This window comes from Hippichthys cyanospilos, chromosome 1 (assembly GCF_059441005.1).
Source record: "Hippichthys cyanospilos isolate Australia breed blue-spotted pipefish chromosome 1, RoL_Hcya_1.0, whole genome shotgun sequence".
Classification (NCBI taxonomy): Eukaryota; Metazoa; Chordata; class Actinopteri; order Syngnathiformes; family Syngnathidae; genus Hippichthys; species Hippichthys cyanospilos.
This window is the reverse complement of record NC_142369.1, coordinates 7,517,936-7,540,879: the sequence shown is the minus strand read 5'-3', so window position 1 is coordinate 7,540,879 and position 22,944 is coordinate 7,517,936. Positions and strand designations below refer to the sequence as shown.

General features: G+C 40.5%; 2 protein-coding genes across 4 annotated transcripts in view; one reads left to right on the top strand and one right to left on the bottom strand.

Moving 5' to 3' along the window:
• Window positions 1–1,564: 1,564 nt before the first annotated feature.
• aspnat (aspartate N-acetyltransferase) lies at window positions 1,565–14,877 on the top strand. Its single transcript, XM_088420962.1, has 3 exons — window positions 1,565–2,069; window positions 3,788–3,952; window positions 8,623–14,877. Exons 1-3 carry the CDS (start codon window positions 1,778–1,780, stop codon window positions 8,988–8,990), a joined length of 825 nt encoding a protein of 274 aa, XP_088277088.1. The 5' UTR covers window positions 1,565–1,777; the 3' UTR covers window positions 8,991–14,877.
• A 3,012-nt stretch (window positions 14,878–17,889) lies between these two features.
• poln (polymerase (DNA directed) nu) overlaps window positions 17,890–22,944 on the bottom strand; it is a 29,239-nt gene continuing 24,184 nt past the window's right edge. For all 3 annotated transcript variants that reach the window (XM_088409726.1, XM_088409744.1, XM_088409736.1), the window contains 6 exons: window positions 22,650–22,781; window positions 19,361–19,471; window positions 19,153–19,231; window positions 18,931–18,998; window positions 18,791–18,852; window positions 17,890–18,702 (listed from right to left, as the gene is read on the bottom strand). In XM_088409726.1, coding sequence (XP_088265852.1) covers window positions 18,628–18,702; window positions 18,791–18,852; window positions 18,931–18,998; window positions 19,153–19,231; window positions 19,361–19,471; window positions 22,650–22,781 — 527 coding nt within the window. In that variant the 3' untranslated portion in view covers window positions 17,890–18,627. The remainder of the gene's footprint in view (window positions 18,703–18,790; window positions 18,853–18,930; window positions 18,999–19,152; window positions 19,232–19,360; window positions 19,472–22,649; window positions 22,782–22,944) is intronic.

Below are 22,944 nucleotides of genomic sequence, written 5' to 3'. Positions count from 1 at the left end.
AATTGCAATGCCTTAAGTTCACCACTTGAAGGCGCTAGTGGGCAAGGCAGAGAGACAGCTGTGTCGCAGCGATGCGCCATTCTCCTTCCCAAATGGAGGAAAAACCTTCTGAAGGCAAATGTATAAACGGAATCCTTAAGCGAAAACTCAGGCGCCACCTGCAGTGGCCTAAAGGCAAAAAAGTCACACTCGTAATTTTGAAAGACACGCACACTGCAGAAGTTATACCGCAAAACATGTAAAACAGTCTTTGTTTTTATATTTAGCTCTTTTTTTTAAGGTTAATTGGGGAGGGAAGGGGGTCATCCCCAAAAGGGCGGCGCTGCAAAGGAAAACAAATAGTTTGTGAGCCTGTACGCAAAATAGGTTTGGTAAGAAATATGTTCTGAAAGACTAAATACAAAACTACTATACTTAAAAGTTATTTTTGAGTGAACTTTAACTTATTTCATGGTGCTTTTGGTACAATCTTGATGCCTAGGAACTATGTTGGAATGACTAGAGTTGCTTCAGTTTGAGAAAAGTCGTGCTTTGTCTCCATTGTGTGCCATCAATTGAGCTACATGACATGATTTCAACTTTTATTTATTACATCTACGGTGTGTATCACAGTAACTTACATTACATGACGTTTCGTTCTCGTTCAAATACGGAACGTGTTTTAAGAGTGTGTTGGTTCACAAGGACCAGGACATACCACAGTGTCAGGAGGGAGAGTCAGTAGTCTCACAAGGGGGCTGCAAGAAAAGTCAAAGGTCACATTCATGATGATTGCAACAACATGTGTCAGATAGTTGTATGTTTTGTTTGTGGTTCATGCTTTGGACTTACAGTTCTGGAGTTCTGTTTTCAAATGTAGTTTAGGTTTATTGAAAACTCTTGATTGTCCAAAGATTCGAAATTGAGTTAGTGGCATTTGCTAGGCAACTGGCTGATGACCTGTCCGAGCGTTTTGTCCACTAGGAGGCAGCACTGGCGACAATCATGCAGGGTTAGGAACCTATTGCATTGCGATATGTGTAAAACTTGCTGGCTGCGATAAGTAATGATGAAAGCTTTTTGTGTGCGCGTGTGTGAATTGGTAAGGGGCGTCACTGTTACGTACTTGCCGCTTTTAGGGGGCAGTGGCGCGGGGGCGTGGAATCTCTGCAGTGCACCAGTCATCTGGCGATGGAGGATGCGCAACCGGGAACCACCTGAGGTCATTAAAGCTCCTTTAAAAATAAACAAATAAATATATGTGTGTGTTTGTTTATTTGCATGTTGATTTATTTTTAAAGGAGCTTTAATGCACCCAGGTTTTAGTGAGAGTTGAAAAGCAGTGAGAAATCCAAAGTTCCGTTTGACGCATCATCACGGTCGTAGACTTTGCAGCAGCAGCACCACCCCTCCCTTGATATCGACCCAAATAGGCCCACATCGGTTGTGGTTTACGGATGCGATACAAAAAAAAAAAACCCAAAGCGGGGCCCGCGTGTCTCTCCTCCTCCATCAGCATCTCACGGTATCCACCAATCGCGGCGACGAGCGGACATCCATCCACACGCCCTGCCCCGCCTATAAATACGGCTGGTGGCAAACCGGCGAGCCTTGGTCGCCAATATCGCTCAGGGTTGCAGCAGAACTCCCCTTCCTCTTCCATCTCCTTCTCCGTCTTCTCCCCATCCATCGTCTGTTCTTTTCATTATTATTATTTTTTTTTTTACATTCCGGTTTCGAAAGGAAACGCTGCAGTGCACGTTGGAGGGGGTGGAGTGTCTACTCTGCGGCCACTTGCATGCATTGTTCGTCTCCCAAAATGGTTTGCGAGACTAAAATAGTGGCGGACGAACACGATGCTATACCCGGGAGCAAAAAGGAGCCCATGATGTGGAGCGCCGCCTCGTCCGCGTCCGGCGAGGCCAAAGACGTGAGGCGGGACGCGGTCTTCATCCGCGAGTTCGAGCGCGGGGATCAGGAGGAGGTGCGGCGCATCTTTTACGAGGGCATCATGGAGAGGATACCCAATACGGCGTTTCGGGGGCTGGGACAGCAACCCCAAACCCAATTTTTGTACGCGCTTCTCACAGGTATGTAAAACCCACGGCCCCGTTCGCTTTTTACGCGTGCGCGCGTGTTCGAGCCCGAAGTGATTCAACAGGTGTTTGACGCACCGATGGGGAAATTTGTTGCAACAAAAGGCATGGGCGGCCCTACTACGCTTGCGCGGTAACCGGCGGGCAGTCCTGCGGTTAAGGCTAGACACGAGCCTCGCCTGGAATGAATGAGTGAATTTGCCCCCCCCCCCCCCCCTCCCCGCCCGCCCCCCCACCCCCAATAAAAAAAAGTCACCCCTCCACTCATCTCTTCTCAAAGGTATGGACTTCGCAGCTTTAAAACCATGCTCTCCCCCCCCCTAGCATCAGATGTGCGCACTGACTCCAACATGGCTTCCACAGTTTTACAAGCTTCTAACACAGCACGTGGACAGTTAAAGAAAGAAGGATGCATGGCTTATTAGATTTGTGTCAAGTGGAGGAGTGGGGTATAGCGGTTGCTTTTCAAGACTGGCATTTAGTGAGTCTTTAAAGGTGAAAAGTTGTTCTTTTAATGCACAAAGAAAAATGTATGGATAAACAGCCTCAGTATTTAGCCAATAGACCAGAGGTTCTCATATGGGTGAGTAAAAGATTTGTAAGTGGTTTCTGCAGGTATCAGCAACATTGTATGCATTTTTTTTGCCCTGACAAGCATACTGCATGTTTCTTGTTAAATTAAGAGCAAATTAATTGGAAACATCATGGCATAGTACTTGCTTTTAAGTATATATATTTGTTTCATTCAAATCTTTTTTGGGGGGGCGGGGGGGGGGGGGGGGGGGGGGGATCATTAAAAGTAGTTGAGAACTATTGGGTTAGACCATAGGTGTCAAACTCCAGTCCTGAGTGGTAAATATCCTGCATGTTTTCAATGTTCAAATTATTAGCCTTTCAGTAAGCTTTGCAGAAGCCAAATCTTAATCCTAATCATTTGAACTTATAAAAGATGCAGGATACTGAATAAAGACTGAATCTTCACACCTGTGGGTTTAGATCTTGTGCCAAGAGCCAGAATGAAAGTGATTGGTTTCAACACTAGCATGCTTTATTTAAGGTGGCGGTTTACTTCAGGTACAAGAGCTATAAAAACAGAATGGATGGATGGATGGATGGCCTAAGATTGGCCTAAAATTGCACACGAGTTGGACCCTGAGTCAAGAGCCAAGATGGAAGAGGTTGTTTTCAACACTGGTATGCATCTGATTGTTCATCAAGTACATACTAAAAAAATGCATGGCTGTATGGCCAAAACAAAACTGATCCATGGTTTAGACCATGTGTCAAAAGTCATTATGAAAGAGGTTGTTTTCAACATTAGACCTGTTCATTATTCAAGGTGAAAATTTGACAAGCACGATAAAAGAGGATGAATGGCCGAGACAAAATTGACCTACGGGTTAGCCCACGTGTCATGTGTTGTTTACAACATGGTTTTGCATTATAGGCTATTCATCATTTGAGGTGGAAGATCAAGAGAACAGGCGCTATAAAAATGTGATGGATAGCTTATGCAAAGATGACTCATGGGTTTGACCATGTGACAAAACACTGGCATGCATTAGGCTATTCATCTTTTGAGGTGCAATTTTACTCCAAATAGTCCAAGCATTGTAGAAACTGGACAGAGGAATTTGTTACCTTTCTGTGTCTCACATGTGTGATTCTCTCTTCTGACAGGTTTCGTTTGCTTTTCTCCCATTTCTCTGCAGTCATGTGCTTTTTTGTGACCAAATCCCTGGCGCTGACCTGCTGCGCTCCGCTGGCGCTCATGGGCGCTCGCTACTACTACAGTGGGAAAGTCATCCACAGTTACCTGGATCACGCCTTGCACACGGACATGGCTGACATAGAGGCTTATTACATGAAGCCTGCAGGTAAGACTTTCAGATTCTTAGAATAAAGGAGGGAAAAAGACTGACGTGGGTTTGTGTGTGGCCGATATGCCACCCCTCCTCCCAGCATTTTTCCATTTCCTTCCCCCCACTCTTGAAGGCCTAAAGGGAGGGGGGGCTGCATCACCATTGATCCTATAGGGAGTGGAAGAACCGCCGCACTCAGTATTCAGGCATCACTGCTTTTGCACAATGTAAAGTGAAATGGCGGGGAGGGAGCACTTGAACCTCACTTTTGCAGTTAGTAGCCCCTGTGAGAATGATTTTATTTCAGAAGTTTATTGGGGTGATGCAAAAAAACGACTTGTGGCAAGGGAAGGGCCAAAAAATACATGCATCTGCTGACTACATTTAATTGTTGTGCATGAAGGTCACAATTTAAATTGCCGTAAGAGATTCACCATTCAAAACCAGGGCTGAGTGTTATGACTTTAAAAGAAAATGTAATATTTTTCTAAAAAAAATCATATTTTAATGGTTAGAAAAAGCCAATGACAATCACATCAATCAAAATGTCAAACAAGTTCAGCATTTGTAATATTAAAGAGGAAACAAAAAGACGTACAACGAAAAAAGTTGAAACAATAAAATATTAATAGGCAGCTTAAGTTTACGTGAAGTTTGAGGAAAAAAATGGTAAAAACAAGAGAAGGGGGGAAAAAACATCCGAAAAAGAAAAAAATTGATAAATTCAATAGGAAAGTAAAAAGGAACAGTTAGAAGAAAAAATGAAAGGAATGAGAGGATAAATAATAAAGGGGGGAAATAAAAGAGAAAACACGAGGTGAAAAAGAAGAACAATGTTAAAACAGAATAAGAAACAGAACAAAAAAGAGAGAACAAGGGGAACATTTAAGAAAGAAAGAAATAGAAAAAGGAGGAAAGAGAAACTTAAGAGATTGTTTTGAGAAAACCATAAAAGTGAAAAGAAAAAAGTGCCCAAAATGTGAGAAAGGAAGATAAAAAAGGAAGGGAAAGAGGAAAGAAAACAAAACATAAGGACAGTGTAAACACTTAAAGCACATACCTCAGGTTAATGTTCCCAACATTAAGAAATTCAGCAAGATTGAATTCCTTGTAACTAGACTCGTCTCTTTTCCTAATGTAAAAAAGCAATTTATCACATGATCTTAGCGGGAATTAAAAGTCACGAGTAATTTTTGGGGGAGACACTTGTGAGAGTCAACAACCCTGACTGTGCTTTTGTAAACCAGATCCACTTAGCTGGCCCAAATATATTCATCTCTTTCCCCTTGCCATGGGGGCAATAAAGCCATAATATCTCAATCAATGATGGTCAATCAAGGAGCAAGTTAATAACAAACGTTTGCAGCAAGTAGCTGAAGAGTTCTCATCACTCGGGAGCGGCCCAGTGCGGAGGAGGCTGGATATAATAGAATGCGCTAAAGCCTTAATAGCTGTGTGTGATACATGCTCACTCTGTTTAATGAAGAGTTCATTTCAAGGCCCCGAGTGAGAGCGAGAGAATGAGGGAGGAAGTTAAGCAAGTGCTGGATGAATGAGTATCTGCAGCAGGAATGGCCAAATTATGTTAGCGATGGGATTGGATTCGCATGCCACTTTCTGATCATGTCACAGTGTGGCAGCTTTGTGAAACCTGAGGAAAAAAACAAACATGAGATGAGAAGGTAACCTTTATACGTGGAGTACTAAAACCATATCTTCATAGTGCATGAATATAACGTTAATAATAACATAAAGCAGAAATCGGACATAAAACAAAGACTGAAAACAAAACTCATAACAGACTGCAAATAAAAGTGGAGTAAAAAGGGAAAAATGGAAAAACAAAAAAAAGAAAGAGGGAAAAGTAATGAAAAACAGAAAGAGAAGTAGAAGTAGGGGAAGAAAAAATGTCAAACCGAGAATCATTTATAAATGTGTAAAAAATAATCGAGGAAAGAAGAGAAAACAACTAAACCAGAGGAAAGAAGAAAAAAATGAGAAGGAAAAAATGAATTAAAAATAGAAAAAGAAAGAAACAATACAAAAACGAAAAACAACGCTTTGAGAGCGTAAAAGTTAAAAAGAAAATAGAAAAATAAAAAATGAGAAGGAAAAAATGAATGAAAAATAGAAAAAGAAAGAAACAATACAAAAACGAAAAACAACGCTTTGAGAGCGTAAAAGTTAAAAAGAAAATAGAAAAATAAAAAAGGGAGAAAAAAATGAAAAGGGAAGTGAAAGGAAAAAGAAGAAAACAAGCAAAGGAAAAGACAATAATTTGAATAGTGAAAAAAGAAATGAAGAGACAAGAAAAAAGAAAGGGAAAGGTTCAACATTGAGGAAAGAAAGAGTGAGTCAAGAAAACGGAATGAAGCAAGGAGAATGAAAAACCAGATGAAAAATGAAATAAGAAAAACTGAACACAAAAGGTTCAAGTACAGTAGGAAACAGAAATAAAAGTAAAAAAGACAAATGTGAAATAAAAAAAGGAAGAAAGGAAAAGGATCAACAGAAAAGGGAAATATGAGAAGTAACAGAGAGAAAACAGCAAACAAATGGAAAGGATTTGAGTAGAGACAAGCAATAAAGGGAAAGAGGCCATGTGGTTGTGCAATCGCCATGGCAACCACAGAGATGCTATTCTTAATACAAGCCTGTTAAGCAAGTCCAATATGCTATGAGCCATCCACCTTGTTACTTTATTCCTCCGTTGGCTTTTAATATTGCGAGGAAAAAGATGCAGTCTTGACTATGTTCATCCAATTTCATAAAACGCACTTGCATCTCCTCCTCTGCAGCTTTTTGACCAGTTGCACCCAAAGTGGCACGCATACATTCAAGCGTAGCTTGTGTGCTTCCACAGAAGCCGTGATGAGCGGGAAAAGAAAGGAAGGGGATCGGATGGAGAGATGCTCTCCTTTCTTTTCGTCTTCCTCCCTCAGAATTTTTTTTCCCCTCGCTGGAGATCATCAGTATTCACAACAACCCCTCCCCCTCTTCGCTCGTCTCCATCCTCCCCTCCCTTACTCTGGATGTACGCCCTTGCAGCCATAATGGATCCTTTCAAGACTCCAGAACCTTCCATTTGTCTCGTAACGGCAGGCGTGGACGGGAGAAAATGGCGTTAAAAAGGATTGAAGGACAGTGAATTTGTGCCGCGTGCAAGAACTGGAAGTCGGTTCAAACGGTGGCTTTCTTAAAAGCTGTGATGTCAGGCAGCTTTGAGGTGATGACACCCTTCAACTAGAGTGGCAATGTGTGTGTGTGTGTGTGTGTGTGTGTGTGTGTGTGTGTGTGTGTGTGTTACTCACTCTGAGAGACAAGAGGACGCATGCTTTTTCCCTGCCTGTTCTCATTCCTGGCATTGGCTCCAGTCAGACAGATGGTCAGGAGGGCATTATTGAACACCCTCTTGGACTCCGGCACAATGCACACAAATCCTGCAGCATCATTCCTTGAGTAAAAAAACGGAGCTGAATAAGGCAGGGCGGGAGAGGCAAGAGATGGGGGGGAAAAAACAAAAACAACAGGGGGAAAGAGGTTAAAAGAAACGCGAATAAGGAGTTAAAGGAAAGGAGGTTTAAGAGGCATGAGACAAAAGGGAGAAAAAAAGAGCAAAAAGAGGAAAAGGAAAGATTCAAGAACAGATGGGGAGAAAAGTAAAAAAAGAACATTGTGAAAACAAAAAGCACGGAAGACAAAATGCAAAGAAGAAAAATTGGAAAAATTGGAGGAAGATGTAAAGAAAAAATGGAAAAAAGGAAATGCTTTGTTCAGGAGCAATAAGAGGGAACAGAAAAGAGAAAAAGAGCAAAGTAAAAAGGTAAAAGCAAACATAGGACAAGGATATAAGGAAAATAAGTTTGAGTAGAACAGGAAACAAAAAAAGAGAAAAAGAAAAGGGCAAAGATGAAAAAGAATGATTAAAAAACAAATTGGGACAACAGAGAGAAGGGAAGACAAGAGGAAAATGTGAAAAAGAGAGGGAAAATGAGGAGAAAAGATAAAAGATTATAGTAAGAAAAAAAGAAGAAAGGTAAATGAAAAATGAGGAAAAGCGTAAAAATAGAAGTGGAGTAGGAAACAAAAATGATGAAAAAAGTCATTAAAAAAGGATGATGAAAAGGGGGAAAAGATCAAAGTAAGAGAAAAAAATAGAAATAAAAAAGGAAAGACTGAGGAAAATGAGAAAAGGGAAATCAAGAAAGAAAAATGTGGGAAGAAAGTAAAAAAGAAGGCAAAAAAAGAAAACATTTCTGTTGATTATGAGAGAAAAACAAAACAAAATTTTCACTTACAAACAATGCAAAACAATCCAGGCATGCAAGCAAATAGATTAGTAACTTAGTGTTATATCCGTCACATACTTGAACAAACAGTTATCTAACTATACTTACAGGCATATCTTCTTTATCCTCTGCGAAAACCAAATAATATTACTTTGGCTTATCGAGTGACCGTGTACATGCCTGTATTTATTATACTGCCCCCAGGTGGCCAACCTGCACACACAAAAAGATGCGGTTTTCCTTCCAGTTCATTTTTATCTGCAGGCTATTTTCCTCATTGTAATACATGATCATTTTTTGGGGTGAGGCTGCTGCAGGCTATTTTCCTCATTGTAATACATGATCATTTTTTGGGGTGAGGCTGGAGTGTATTAATAGTATTTTGGCCCCTGCTAGGCTCCTGCTTCTGGGTAGCGGTGCTGGACGGGCGCGTGGTGGGCATCGTGGCGGCGCAAGGCCGCGAGGACGACAACACGGTGGAGCTACGACGCATGTCGGTGGATTCTCGCTACCGTGGCAAAGGCATCGCAAAGGCCCTGGGTCGCCGCGTTCTGGAGTTTGCCATGCGCAACAACTACGCGGCGGTGGTCCTGGGCACCACGGCGGTCAAGATGGCTGCTCACAAGCTGTACGAGTCGCTGGGCTTCCGTCGGACGGGCCAAAGCGAGGACTACAAGCTGCCCGGGATGAGCCGCTCGGCGCCCGAGCGGCTCTTCTTTCAGATCCGGCACAGTCGGTACCGCCTGCAGCTCCGTGAGGAGTGAGAGGTAGCCAGAGATGGAGGACGGAGGGACAGCGAGACAGAGTGACCGCCCCCTCTTCTCCTCTTGACAGATTTTATTTATTTGAGTTGACATAATCACTTATATTCAAGTCACTAACATTGCTTTTTTTGTAGTATTGTTTGAAATTTCCATTGTTTTCCTTTTTTTTCCTATTAATCTGTTTTAGTATCGTTCCAAATGGAAATTAGTGGCAGCACCTCCATTTCCTTTTGCTGTCAGGACCCCTGCATGATCATTTCTTCACTGGGACTGGGCGGGAATCAGTGGTCGAGTTGCGCATTGTCCGTGCATATACACAAGACGCCATGTTGTAGCACAGCCAACCAGAGAAATGCATTCTGCAAACAACTGGGTTGAAAGTAGGGCTTGAGCCATTAATCGTCGATAATGGCCCGTCCAACATCAGCCCAAAATATTTGGCCAAATGGCTGATATTTGCCGATTATTGTGACTTTTTACCTTACTTTTTACATTCATACACAAGGGTGTCATAATTACACATGAATCCATACCATAACTTTAGATTCTTAATTCTTAAAACACCATGCAATCAATTCTGGGAAGCAAAAAGGAAAGTTTTTTTTTTTTTCTCACCAATCTATTTACTGTTAAGCCCGACTATTCCAGGCCAGCTCGTGAATAGTGAGAACCCACATAAAATCGACACATATCTTATGAATTGGGATGAAACAAATGCTATTCCATTCATTTAACATAGGCCCAGTGATAGACTGGTTGGCACGTCCACTTTTGCTACCAGCTCTGGCTGTCCTGTGGGGAGTTTGCATGTTCTCCCCATGCCTGTGTGAATTTTCTCTGGGTACTCCAGTTTACTTCAAAAACATGCATGGTAGACAAATTGGACACTTCAAATTGTCCTTAACTGTGTTTGTGAGAGTGAGTGATTGTTTGTATTTGTGTGCCCTGCGATTGTCTGGAAACAGATTCAGGGTGTACCCTGCCCGATGTTTGAAAACAGCTGGTATAGGCTCCAGCACGACTGCAACCCTTGTGAGGATAAGCTCTCACGATAGATGGAACATTTATCAACCGATTTTTTGGTAATCAGTATTTTTTTTTTTTTCTGCCAAAAATCAGCATCGGCCTAAAAATCCATATTGGTCAGGCCCCGGTTAAAGTAACCCAACCGGGTGAAATAGCTAACCCGGCGCCAGGTCCAAAAGGGACCGAGCCAATGCTGGATTAGTTTTCCCCAACATATTGGGTAAGCATTTGAATGTTGGGTCCAAATTTTGGTCCAGCAAGAAGAAAAAAAGGTTATGATGTTATTAATACAGCCATGGTTAAAAATTAATAATTGGGCAGACTCACAAGGCCTATTGAATTGAGTTTTTGATAAATAGCATATGCTAAGTGCCGTGCAAAAATTTAAATCAGAACAGCTAATTCACAAAAAACAAACAAAAAAAACATAGATAAAAATGACAAAAATCTAGCTCCTTATATTTCAGATTGAAACTATTAACATAGGCGATTCAATTAAAAAAAAAAAAAACATTTTTTTTAAGTACAGTACTTGTACAGCACTTGTGGGTCCAGTGTGGCCATCTTCCTGCCCGTCCCCTTCTCCATTTCTTTGCATTCTGAACCGTGCTCTCTGTGATAGGTGGAGATACTAAGAAGCAAACATATCGCAAACCTTCTGTGTAACCTTTCGGCAAACCAGTAAAGTACGATGGATACACGTTGTACGCAAAAGCAACAAAGCTCATTTGGCAGGCGACAAGAATAGAAAGGTACGAACACAGGCATACATATTTTATACATTCTTTACCAGCAGCATTGTGAGAAACCGGTTAACGTGTCCGCCTCACAGCTCCGGCCTTTCTATGTGGAGTTTGCATGCTTGCCAGAAAGCCCGGAAAACTGCGAGGCTGACATAGTAACCTAGAATGGAAATTCACACTTACAAAGTCCCCGTTGGGTAAAAACGCAACAATGAGCAATATCTAATCTTCAGCACAAGAAAAGCCGATTTCCTTCTTCTTACAGAGCAAAGCCAGCGATGTTCATTCCCCCCAAAAGTATCATCATATCTTTTGTAAAAGTCAACTAATGAGAGGGGGACCTCATATACACAGAAACCTCAACATGTGACCTTCCTTGTCTTAACACCTCTCCCTACCTCCCGTTTAATGAGTCTGTCTGCAACCCTGGGTCGAGACCCAGCGCCCTCCCCCCTGGAAACCTTTGACCTTCCTTGTCCCTGATCTCAGCCTTTTCCCACCACTTCTGCATGAACCGCAGAGCCTTGCTGCACTGCTTTGATGACGTCATATTTGAAGCTTGCAGGGGCCCCCTAGAAGATCAATGCGCGGCCTTCACCCCCTTCACACACACAGTCACACATTCAACCCCTATTTGTGTGTGCGGGGACTAACCGAATGCAACGCTGTCCTGGATGACATCTCGCCTGCCAGCCAACCAAAACGCAGAATGCAAAAGCAATGCAATGCAGCATGCCTGTGTACCTGGTATGCCCTGGAAAAAAAATAGAAAACAAATAATTCATATATATTTATATATGCCTGCTATATATAATTATATAGAGACATATATATGAAACTGTATCATGCTACCTTTTTTAGCTAAAAGATAATGTGAAACAATTGCATGGAATGTCTTTCTCAAATTGTAACGGAGATTTAACTCAGAGCACACGATTAAGAATGAAAGCGGTTTGGTAATAAGTGTAAACAGGTGGGAGGAAGTGGAGACGTTTTGCATGGCATGCATCGCCCAAGCTCCAGCCGATAACTTCATGTGTAACTCGATCTAAGCTCAAGAACTGTTCTCCACGCGAGTAAACGAAGCAGCCGATTTCGTGGCCGATTTGAACGGAATCGGAATATTTTCAAAATTGTACTGCGCCAAACTACTTGGTCTCACTATCTCCTTCACAGGTTGAATGTTTAGAATAAGTGGCGATGATATTTGACGATGCCGGAATTCTGAACAAAGCATACAGAATGCCTTATTATTGAAATCAATAAGTGGAAGGCCCAAGTAGCTTAAAATGGAAGTCAACCCCCATTTTTTTTTTCTTTACACTAATATGGTCTATGCACCCCATGAGTCTCAACAATTTGTTCTGTGCAAAATGAATTAAAGAGAAAATCCACCTGCTTTTTTTCCCTGTAAAATGACATCACAGTTACGCAGGGCTCAGGTAACGAAACATGGCTTTGCTGATTTTCATGTTTGGTCATGTGACATTCGCAAGCTGAGTCGTGCGCAACTGTGATGTCAAATTTCAGTTGGCCGCAAGCAGCAAAATGACTGCTACGTGAGATGTATTTTAAAATAAACCTAAATTTACCGAATAACATATGGACACAAATTTCTTGGTATGCATCTATTTTGACGTTTTTCCCGGCAGCGTGTCTCCGTGTAAAAACTTTGCTAGGCCCTCGATCGCAATTGTTGCTTCTGACTCCATATATAAACAACACAAAGTTGTTCTGAAATCATGTGTAATCGCCGATTAAGGGTACCAACAAACTTAAGTACGCTCACATTGACATACGGCACCTGCTGCAAGTGTTTACCAGGCTTCTTTATGGCTGCGTTTAGCATACTTAGCCTTTAGCTAGAGGTGCTTGAGCGCGCCATATTGGCTGGCGTAACGCTGCACACTTTGACGCGAACAGCCTAACACAGTTGCTGTTCCTACGGATCACTTTTAAACAAACTATGCTGACTCAAATGTGCAGTTTCAGCTGGCAAATTTGCTTCTCCGCTCAAAATTTATGGGGAGAAATTTGTCTGGAATCCGATGGTTGAAGAAAGGAGAGTAGTGCGTTGCTAGGCAGTCTAAATTTAAGTAAAGAAAAATGTGAAGCATCAAATATTTATAAAAGATGGTCATTTATAATTAAGTAGAACTGTGTTATTTGGTCTTATATGTTTGTTTTTTTTTCCACCAAGCCAAAAAAAAAAGTTTTATGTTTATCCAAATACTTGATATGAGATTTTCTGTAGGATATCTATACAAAAAATCTATCTACAAAAAACCAACAGCTTCAGCCATAAATGTAAAGAAAACTTTGGAGTTGACTTCCTTTTTAGAAGGTAATTTGGAATTGTAAAATGCACTATGATTTTTTTTAAATGTATATTTGCTACTTCAACCAGTTCTTAGTAGAATGTAGAAAAGATTCTATATGCAACTTCACTCAAGAGTGTGTTTCTTAGGTGGGATTTGTGAGGTTTTTTTTTCAACTGGCTGAGGAGGAATGCTGCTCCTGTACGTTGGGGCCCGTTTACTTGAGGTCTTTAGGCCCCACATATCTTCACTACTAGGCACGAAGGCACAAACTGCCAAAGTTTAAGCTCCTCCGCAGTGGCCCAAAATCAAATCCAACTGTTAAATAAAGATTAGTAGTTTCTCATTCGCAGTTTAAAACAGCACAAATGTACAGACGCTTTGTGTGTTTTTACTCTAATGATGTCAAGGGGGGTGAGCACCTGAAGGCAAGAATGTAAAATGCTGGTTAATTTTTTTTTTTTATTTACCTTTTTTGGGACGGTGTGGTAAGAAGTGATGAACATAAGGTTGTAAATAGCTCTACGGCCACCGTTTTGTGTCTAACTTGGAGCAAGCTGTCATTTGAATCAGTCGTGTCTTAGAAAAAGACTTCAACGTGGAATGTTCCACCTTCTGAAGAGGGTGAGGGAGAAGTTAAAAAAAAAATGTGCGCATTGGGGGGGTATGCTGCAAATGGAAGGACATGGACTCGCTCTTTCTCTCCACCTCCAGTGAGGAGCTGGCTTCACTGTGGCCGACAACAAAAAAGGACTCACTCTGGACTGGGGCCACACGTGCCAAGAACACTTCAGCACTTGTAGCACAACCGTGTCTTGTATTACAGTACAAGTTTTGATTGCTATTTTTTTTTTTTTCTTTCCGTGAGGACTACAGATCAAGTTTGTATTCCAGACAGTCATCAGCATTAACTCAAGATGTCGTTGCATGATGTATTACTCATACTGACCAATGGCTATTTTTAGAAAATGAAAATCCAATGCCAAATGTGACAGTGACGGACGCCGTTTCACTCCTTATGTGGTGATATTTTGTCGAAAATGTAAATGTTTTCGGAAAAATCCTGCCCACGTGCCATCGAATCGAGCAATAAACACAAGTAGGCAAAACTACAACATAATTTCCACATGGATTTTGTCATAATAATGCTGCAATGTTATTCATGTCCCTTACACACTACCACGAACACTTAAGATTGAAAAGATGCTTGATTGTACTTTTTTTTTTTTTTTTTTTACTTTTATGTCAACAAATGCACAGATGTATCTCTGAATTTGTGTACAAATGTCAATAGGCAAGGGAATGGAAATATGAGCCCAAGCAGACAGGAAAAAAGATGGCATGGGAGCACTCTAAACGTTTTATTACGTATACTTTGGTCAAACCGTTGATGATAAAACAAGCTAAAACTGCAACTCTCTCAGCTTGTAACAGTAGACCTGTATAATACATTTTCCTGTAAATGGCATCAGGTGGGTCATTTTTATTCATTTTTTTTTACAGAAGCTGTATAGTGAAAGACATGCAAATTCTATTTTAAAACTATATATGGCACTGAATCTTCAGTAATCGTTGTAGTAGTGCTTGCTCAAACTACAGCTGGACAATGAAAAAGCCATCATATGTGCTGAAGTCTCAGGTAATGACTAATCACAACTCACCTTGCAAATGTCACATGACCAACAAGTGAGCCGTGATTGGCCGTTACCCGAGCCTTGAGGAATCTTTGAGCCGCCATCAAATATTCACTTTATACTGTTGACAATGGCTATATATATATATATATATATATATATATATATATATATATATATATATATATATATATATATATATATATATATATATATATATATATATATATATATATATATATATATAGCCTTTGTGATTTGAAATTGGCATTCAACAAATTGAATTTGATTAGTAATTCAGCCCAAGTTCAAACCTAGCCTTGCTTTTCCTGCCTGTCTGCTTGAACTCTATAGATGTCAAAAAATGAGCAGTCAAAAAGCCCTGTCCAGCAACATGCCCTGTCATGACCACCGCATGTTGCCGGGAAACGTCCTCGCGCGCAACGCTGCGGGGAACTGATATGCAGCCGCGGTGTTCGGAGGCAGGCGGGTCAAGCAGATGGTCGCGATAGAGGACTGGAATAGCTGATGGATGGTGGGATGCAAAGGCGTTGGGGGATGGGACTGAGGAAACTTCGTAATTGGGGTGAGGGGGTGGGGCAGCACTTATGCCACGGTGTGGAATTTGAGGAAAGGGGCCCGTCGTCACCGGAGGCAATGAGTAAATAGCACCTGAGGCCCACTGACTAGGAGAGTTTATGAAAGGGGAGGAACAAGGGAGAGAATACAAAGCACAGCTACATTTGCGGATGGGAGGTTTTTTTTGTTACATCAGTTTGCTGTCTGTCTCTCATGCTGTTCTACCACAGAGGGAATAAAATCTGTGACTATGAACCTTTTTTTTTAATATATTTGCAACTGTAAGGCTGTACAGGTATGAAGGTGGAATTCCCTGCATTATGATAAACGTGGCTGTGCATATATCGTATCAATTAAAAAAAACGCATTAAGCTTGAACACCTTTATGAACGACGTAATGTTGTCATTTCACAACCTGCATTTGTCACACTACAGAATTATATCCAAGTACTCACACATCTTACTGTTGCCATGGTAACTGAGAGGAGCTCATACTGTTGCCCATGCCAACTGGACGCATATTACTCCTGACATAAGAGGTCGCTACAAAAGAAGAGATTAATCAACAAGGAGGTGATAGGAAGTGTAATGTCAGGCTGGATTTGTGAGTGTTTGTTCTACCTTTCTGGCTTTGAACGCCCATTCTCCAAAAATGCAGGGATCCCTGAAGAATGTGCACATGCCGGTCTCACAGTCCCCTCTGCGGGGGAGGAGAGTAGGGGGGCGTCCACTCTTAAACAAACAGAACAATGAGAGGATAGACGGCCAGATTTCCATAACACTGTCCTCTGCGAGGCTCGGCGCTCTGCTCAGAGACTATTCTGAAAAAAAATAATAATAAAAGGAATCCATAATAATCGATGCCCAGTCAGTTGGTCTTGGTACTGTATTATCTAATCCTAGTAGAGATAAGGGTGTGCCACAAGGGTCAATTTTTGGACTATTCCTTTTTATAATCTGTATAAGCAATATTTGTTAGGAGATCAAATTTTCCTCTCATGAGATGACTGCTGCTAATGATACTATTCCTTACAATTTGCTGACGTTTGCGCTGATTTTATTTCCCTGCAGTATGCCCTGATCTATGCTAAGCATGTCCTCAACCAAAATGATGTTCTTCAATCACCACTCAAGACTCATTCTGCCTTCATTTATGGCATTGAATGGTACTGTCATTGAGGTACATCCATACAAATATCTTGACATCTGGTTAGATAATGGTTTGAATTTCAGGCATCATACCTCCCTACTTGTCAGAAAAGGCTCAAATTCATTGTGTGTTTCCTAAACAGATCCAGGTCTTATTTTTTTGTTGTGTCCTGTGTCAAGTCAATAGTTTATTTTTATCGTAGCTTGACTGTAGAGACACGTTCTACAGCAGAGGTGTCCAAGCATTTTCCTCCAAGAGCCACGGACAGAAAAATCAAAGGATGCAAGCGCCACAAGCACACCAAAATCAGTCAATGAAGCAATTGACGCTGCTACATTCAGAACCAAAACAGGATCATTTTTAAAGGACTTACTTGAGAATCTTTTATATAATATGTTCACTATTTGGACCTTCACAAAGCAGAAAGTGTGGACTTCTTTTTTGCCTGTAAAAAATAACTTTGTATACTTGAGCGTTAGAGTTTTAAATTAGATTTAGGGCAGAGGTGTCAAACTCATTTTTATCTTGGGCCAAATTGTCATAGTTTCTGTCAGAGGGCTAGTATGATAGTGTTTGTCACACACTTACCTAGTTTTGAAATCAGAGGCCAGTAAAATCTGTTCAAAATAGAAATTGGGAACAAAAGATGCTTGTTTCCCCCTCAAGTTTTGCTAATTTAGCCAGAATCGAAGTCAAATCAGCTTTTCGCAGGCCACACAAAATTATATAGCGGGCCAAATCTGGCCCCCGGGCCTTGAGTTTGACACCCGTGGTTTAGGTTATTGAAGTAGGATTTCAATCTTGGATTATGGTTTCAAGGTAGTTTTAAACTTGTCTTAGGCCTTTAAGTGACAATATGTAAGATTTAGACTGTTTTTCATTAAAAATGAATAAATTAAATGATAAAATTACACAAATCTAGTTTAAACGTTTAAACAAATCTGACATGGATGGCACAACACTCTTAACCCCCCCAATCCAAAAATAATTTACGGTGATTAATGGGTACTTGGAAAACAAATGAAAAAAAAAATGATGTCAGAGGGGGTACATAATTGAAACACCGTTGAGAACCACTGGTTTACGCCACAAAAATATGGCATTGAAAAGGGGTGTGTACACTTTTTTTTTTCTATCATCTGAATGGTGATGCTCAGACCAATCACATATACATTAGGTATAAAAAGAGCGTTGTTAACTGAGAGAGAAACTTGGTCTCTGTGCCTGAAAGTCTGTGCAAGTGTATTCATGGGGGCTCGATGGTGAATACAGAGTGTGTGTGTGTTTGCAAAATGTGTACGAGTATTTGTGGAATGCGTGTGTTTGTGTGAGGGGCTCCACTCAAGACAAAAGGGGCTCAAGCCAAGGGAGTACTATTGGAGATGCTGGAGTGAAAAAAAAAGAGACGTGCTCAGGGTAAACTGTATGCATGCCATATATTGTGTGAGGACATGCAATTACAACAAGCAGCGCAGAACAATTACCTCTAACAGTACAAAACAGTAGAAAAACACATGTTATGTTATAAATAACAATAATTTAATAAATATATAACACTTTAATTTTTTTTTTAGGAGAAGTCAAGTCAAAAATGCTTTTTACAATAAGCTCCATGTGCCCCCAATAGTCTAAATAGGCTATTCTGATTAAATTTGTATTAGTAGAATATGAGTTACGCAACAAAATCCAGCTAAGTTTGGGTTCAGGAGATAGCCATCATGCCACTTGCTGTCGATTGAAAATGACATCACATTTGCTCAGGAGTCAGATAACAACCAATCCTAGTTCAGATTATGAACTTCACAAACTCGGAAAACAGCTGAGCCAGATTGGTTATTACCTGAGCACTAAGCAACTGCGACGTAATTTTCAGTTGAGAGCACATGCCAAAATAATCACTGAGATGGTTTAAATTGTGTTGATTTTGCTGCTTAATTCAGATTCACACATGCTATGATAATCAAAATGCAGTTTAGCGTGATTATTGTAAAGAACATTTATGATTTTACTTTCCTTGAAATACTTCCCGGAGTATACTGTATTAAGAACCTCTAGTCCTGAATTAAGTATCTTAAATTACTAACCATGCATGTTTAAAGCATAACTGAAACAAGCTGAAGCAAAACGAAAGATCAAAACACACAAGCTCAAACCTGAGCATTTAGAGAGGGCGGGAGAAAATACAAACTAAGTTGGTGGTGTGTTAAGTGCAGACATTGAACCCCAAGACTTGCCACATGAGACCGCCACCTTCAGGGGGACCTGCAAAACACAAAAATAAAAATAAAACCAACAATATTTTTGACACTAGAACAAATTCCAAAGTAGTTCCTCTTTTCTCTGCACTCACATTAAAATGGAGTCCAAGTTGGTAGATGGAGCTAATGGACTCCATAGTGTGCTTCAGCAGATCTGTTCACAAGACACATATTTCAGTTTGAGGTCTCATCAAAATTAAAAGTGAAGCCTACAAAAATCAAAGTTAGTCACCAGCAAACGCGTCCACCTGAGCATCCTCCACTTCAAAAAGGAGTTCGTCTTTGAACTGGGCCATCAGCCTACAAAATGAAGAAATCATTCAACACAAAAGCACATTTGGCTTTTGTTTATTTGGGCTTTTTCTCAAAATCCACAGCTACCCAGTGAATGGGTTAGGAAAATAATCCAGCATTTTTTTCCTCTGCATCCTTCACTGTATAAAGCGAGTCGTACCTGGCAGAGATTGTGACGGAAGTGGAGAGCATTTTGGCCACTTGAATCATTGCCATCTTACAGATATCTGCCATGGATCCTGCTCCAGAGTACAACATCAACAACAAATATAACTCTCTTAAAAGCGTTCATTTACAAACATAGCATGTTTACTTTCCTTAAGTAAAAGAAGGATGTAACACCAATTTAAACGATGACTTCTACCCACCTTGCAGCACAAAGGCAACAGCCGCCTTCTCTGCTCGTATGCGTACGACTCTGTCGCCAGAATTGATATGTTGCAGGTGGAGCCGGCGGCCCATGAGGGAATACACACAACCTAAACAAAATGCAGGCATACATTTTAATGAGCTCCTTTTACTGTTTTATTGTTTGTTTGATTTTTTTAATCTGCAGTCTGTATTAAGCTTCATTACAACACTGCAACATATTCACTTGCAATTGTGGTCAACTTTACAGTGTGCGTTGGTGAAAATATAATTCTCTCACATAGTGTGAGTCTGTTTTATCAGCAGGTACTTTGTGACAAAATGTATATATTTATTGATGTAATCAACATATCAAGGGAGGTAGGAGTGAAGGAAAAAAAATCACACGCCAAGACCATGTTGCAAAGGCAAACTTCAAAGTAAACAGACAAAATAATTTGATTTTATTTAGAAGATGGCCTTTGTTGTGGCGAGGTTCAGTCCTCCCGACGCTGTATTTTTTGCCATCACGTCATGTCGCTACCAACATCAACACACCACCATTAAAACAAATGATATTCAAACGCTGATTTAGGACCCTAAGAAACCACAAGTAAATTACATTGTCACTATATAATACGGCACAAGCCTCCAGTGTTAGCGCTAGCCGCTGACGTGATGAAGTCAAATGCAGTTGGACATCAGGCAAAAAAAAAGTCCATCAATACAGTTACTATTAATAATTGCAAACATGTAAACAACTTGGGATTTATTTTCATTTATAAAAACTGACATATATCAAGAATGATGGTGGTGAAAGTAATTCGATATGTTACTTAATTGCAATATATGGTCCATTAAGTTGGTTATGTTTACAATAACTAATCAAATAACGAGGATTCAGTCTTGGATTCCAGTGGATGATATGTCAATGAATCAAAATACAGAATAAATATGCTTTAAAAAAATTTACCCCAAAAAAACTAAAGCACTTTTAAATGTGTTTCCTTTAAGTTAGTGTTAAAACATGACATTGTAGGACCACTATAAAGCTTGCTTTGAAAAAAGTGATGTTTGCATAAAAACAAAGCCTTTTGTCCAATGTCTCCTTTTTAAAGTTATGTAGAATAATGGACCTGTTTTTGTTGCAGATAATTCTTTGCATTAAAATATTTTGCATATATTGTACCTATATAATATCTTGAGTCACTGTCAATCTTTACATCATTTTAAATCATGGTATGCAAATTGAGACGACTATATGTCAGCAATTATGGTCATTCTGTACCTCCCTGTAAAAGTGTGCGACCAAATCCTGTGCAGTGCGAGCAACTAAAACATTTTTGTCGCACCAGTGTTACCAGCACAAATGTGATAGGGTCCCACTTACACATAACCCTGCGAAAGAACACCAAATATAAAGAAAAATGATGAATGGATGAATTGTGCAGGATTAAAATCAGGCGAATTGTGCAGGCAAAATCAATTAGCCGAAAATCATCTGTGTCCAATACGTGTGTAGTTTAGTTCCTAAAAATATGAAGTGCCACAGAGATAACACACTAACCCATGATCACATGCAGGTATGCGTCAATTTGGACACACACACTCCCACACACAGCAAACCAGTACATTCCAATAGCGGGACAATGGGCAGGGCTTTACAAGTAAATCCCTCCAGTATCCCTCACTGTGAGGAACGTTAACCGGGGCATGGAACCTGAATGGCCCGCTTCCCATTCATGTGCACGCACGCACACACGGACACGGCCAAATACGTAGGAAGTGAGCTCACGACAGATGCCGGCCAACACAAAACCCCTCCGCTGACCCGTGACAACTTGCACGGGCCTTTTCGCAATGGTCATGACCTTTGTGCCGGGCCCCAGCGGCACTTTGAGGCTGCCAATGTTGCATCCCTGTGTGCACTGGAGTGGCTGTGAGTGACGCTGGAATGTGCTTGCTGACACTGTATCATCCCGTATGTCATGTATGGAAGTTCATGTGTGAATGAGAGGGATTTCCAGAAACTCCCTGAGTCACACACGGGAGAGCTCAAACTCTAAGTAAATCTACACGCTGGCTTCTTTTGCAAAACATTTTGCGTGTTAGCTGGAATGTTTTCCAGTCGAGTTGTGAGCGGTGAATACACACAGGACTAGTCGACGGTCGATCTTTTTTTGCCAAACACCCACTAGGGCTGAACGATTTCGAAAAATAATCGAGATGCAATCCCCTCCCCAATAATGCAATGCTTGATTATGATTTTGAAGTCCTGGTTTTTAATACATACAATAACAGTCAATAGTTTGGTTCAGTGGTTTTTATTACCATTTACAAAGTTCCTTAATTGTAAATTATTACCTAAAATGAATACTTATTACTGTATTTATCACTTAGTTAGCCATGTTCAGAAGTAAAAAGTTAATACTTTGTAATTAGTTTGATAATTATTTTTCATTAACAATTAATATCTTTAAAAACACATTTTCCTACTTGCTGTGGACTGAAAATATCACATACTGTCAGAACCCTCCTAATGATCAATCGTGGCTCACCCGTTTTTCGAGTCTGATCATGTGACATTTGTCAACTGATTGTTTTTTACCCGAGCATGTGATGTCATCTTCAGTTGACAGCAAGTGGCGAAATGTGATTTAAAGGTATAAACTGTACGTGAAAAATTATGAAGTTATGAAATTAATTACTGTATAGTGACATTAACCTTTTACTGCTGAAAAGGTTTAAATAAGCATCACTTTAGGTCAACAGCATTATGAAGAAATATGGATGGAATTATTTGGTAATAAGTTTAAATTCTTCAAAGATGGCACCTTTTGCACAGAAAACAACTCGCCATTTTATTTTCCTGTGAAAAATTGAAGGTGTTTCTACACCTTTGACTGGTACTGTACAATTGCTAACATTTTTATACAACAGGCAGGAATACTGCATTTACGAAAATACGCTTTTGGGATGTGGGACGAATCCAAGATTAGAATTCAAAACCCTTCAACTGTCAGGTTCTATGCTGTTCTATGCCTGCTTCTATTCGATATGTAATTAAAATGAAGCATTGTTGACACACTTCTGTTAAGTGCAGCATTAACAGTATTTTGTGAGTCAAATCTCAGGTGTGCTGAGTTGGCAGTTCATGTCCAATATGCAGTAAACAGTATTGACCTGTGGCAGTTTATCTTCCTCCTGCCAATGCTTGTGTATCTACTTCCTCGGCCAAGATCATTGCAAAGTGTTGCTCGAAACCACGGGCCTAAGCAAGATTAACCTTGGGGGAGCAAACAAACATACCTTGTTTGCGGCACTGCTGGATAATCTTCATAGTGAAAGCCTTCACTTTTTGGAATTCCAGAAAGAAGCAGTCCTGGAATTGGCGGGCCTCCATGCAACTCACCCCTTTGATGCTGGCGAGGCCATCTCGGCCTGCGGGGGGAAGAGATGCATACAGTATGAGGAATACGTTTTGGAGAAGTATTTGCTTACTATTATGTGAGGATAATTGATTAAGGCCCACCAAATCAATTAAACCCAAGTACTGAGTACGGTTATTTTCCCTGTCTACATATGCTGCTCCACCGTATATGTT

What these genes read in the sequence shown, in the direction of transcription:
- aspnat (XM_088420962.1), top strand. Translation starts at nt 1,778, where the DNA reads ATGCATTGTTCGTCTCCCAAAATGGTTTGCGAGACTAAAATAGTGGCG. An exon ending in TTTGTACGCGCTTCTCACAG is followed by an intron (nt 2,070 to 3,787) that starts GTATGTAAAACC and finishes ATTTCTCTGCAG; the next exon opens with TCATGTGCTTTTTTGTGACC. An exon ending in TTATTACATGAAGCCTGCAG is followed by an intron (nt 3,953 to 8,622) that starts GTAAGACTTTCA and finishes GGCCCCTGCTAG; the next exon opens with GCTCCTGCTTCTGGGTAGCG.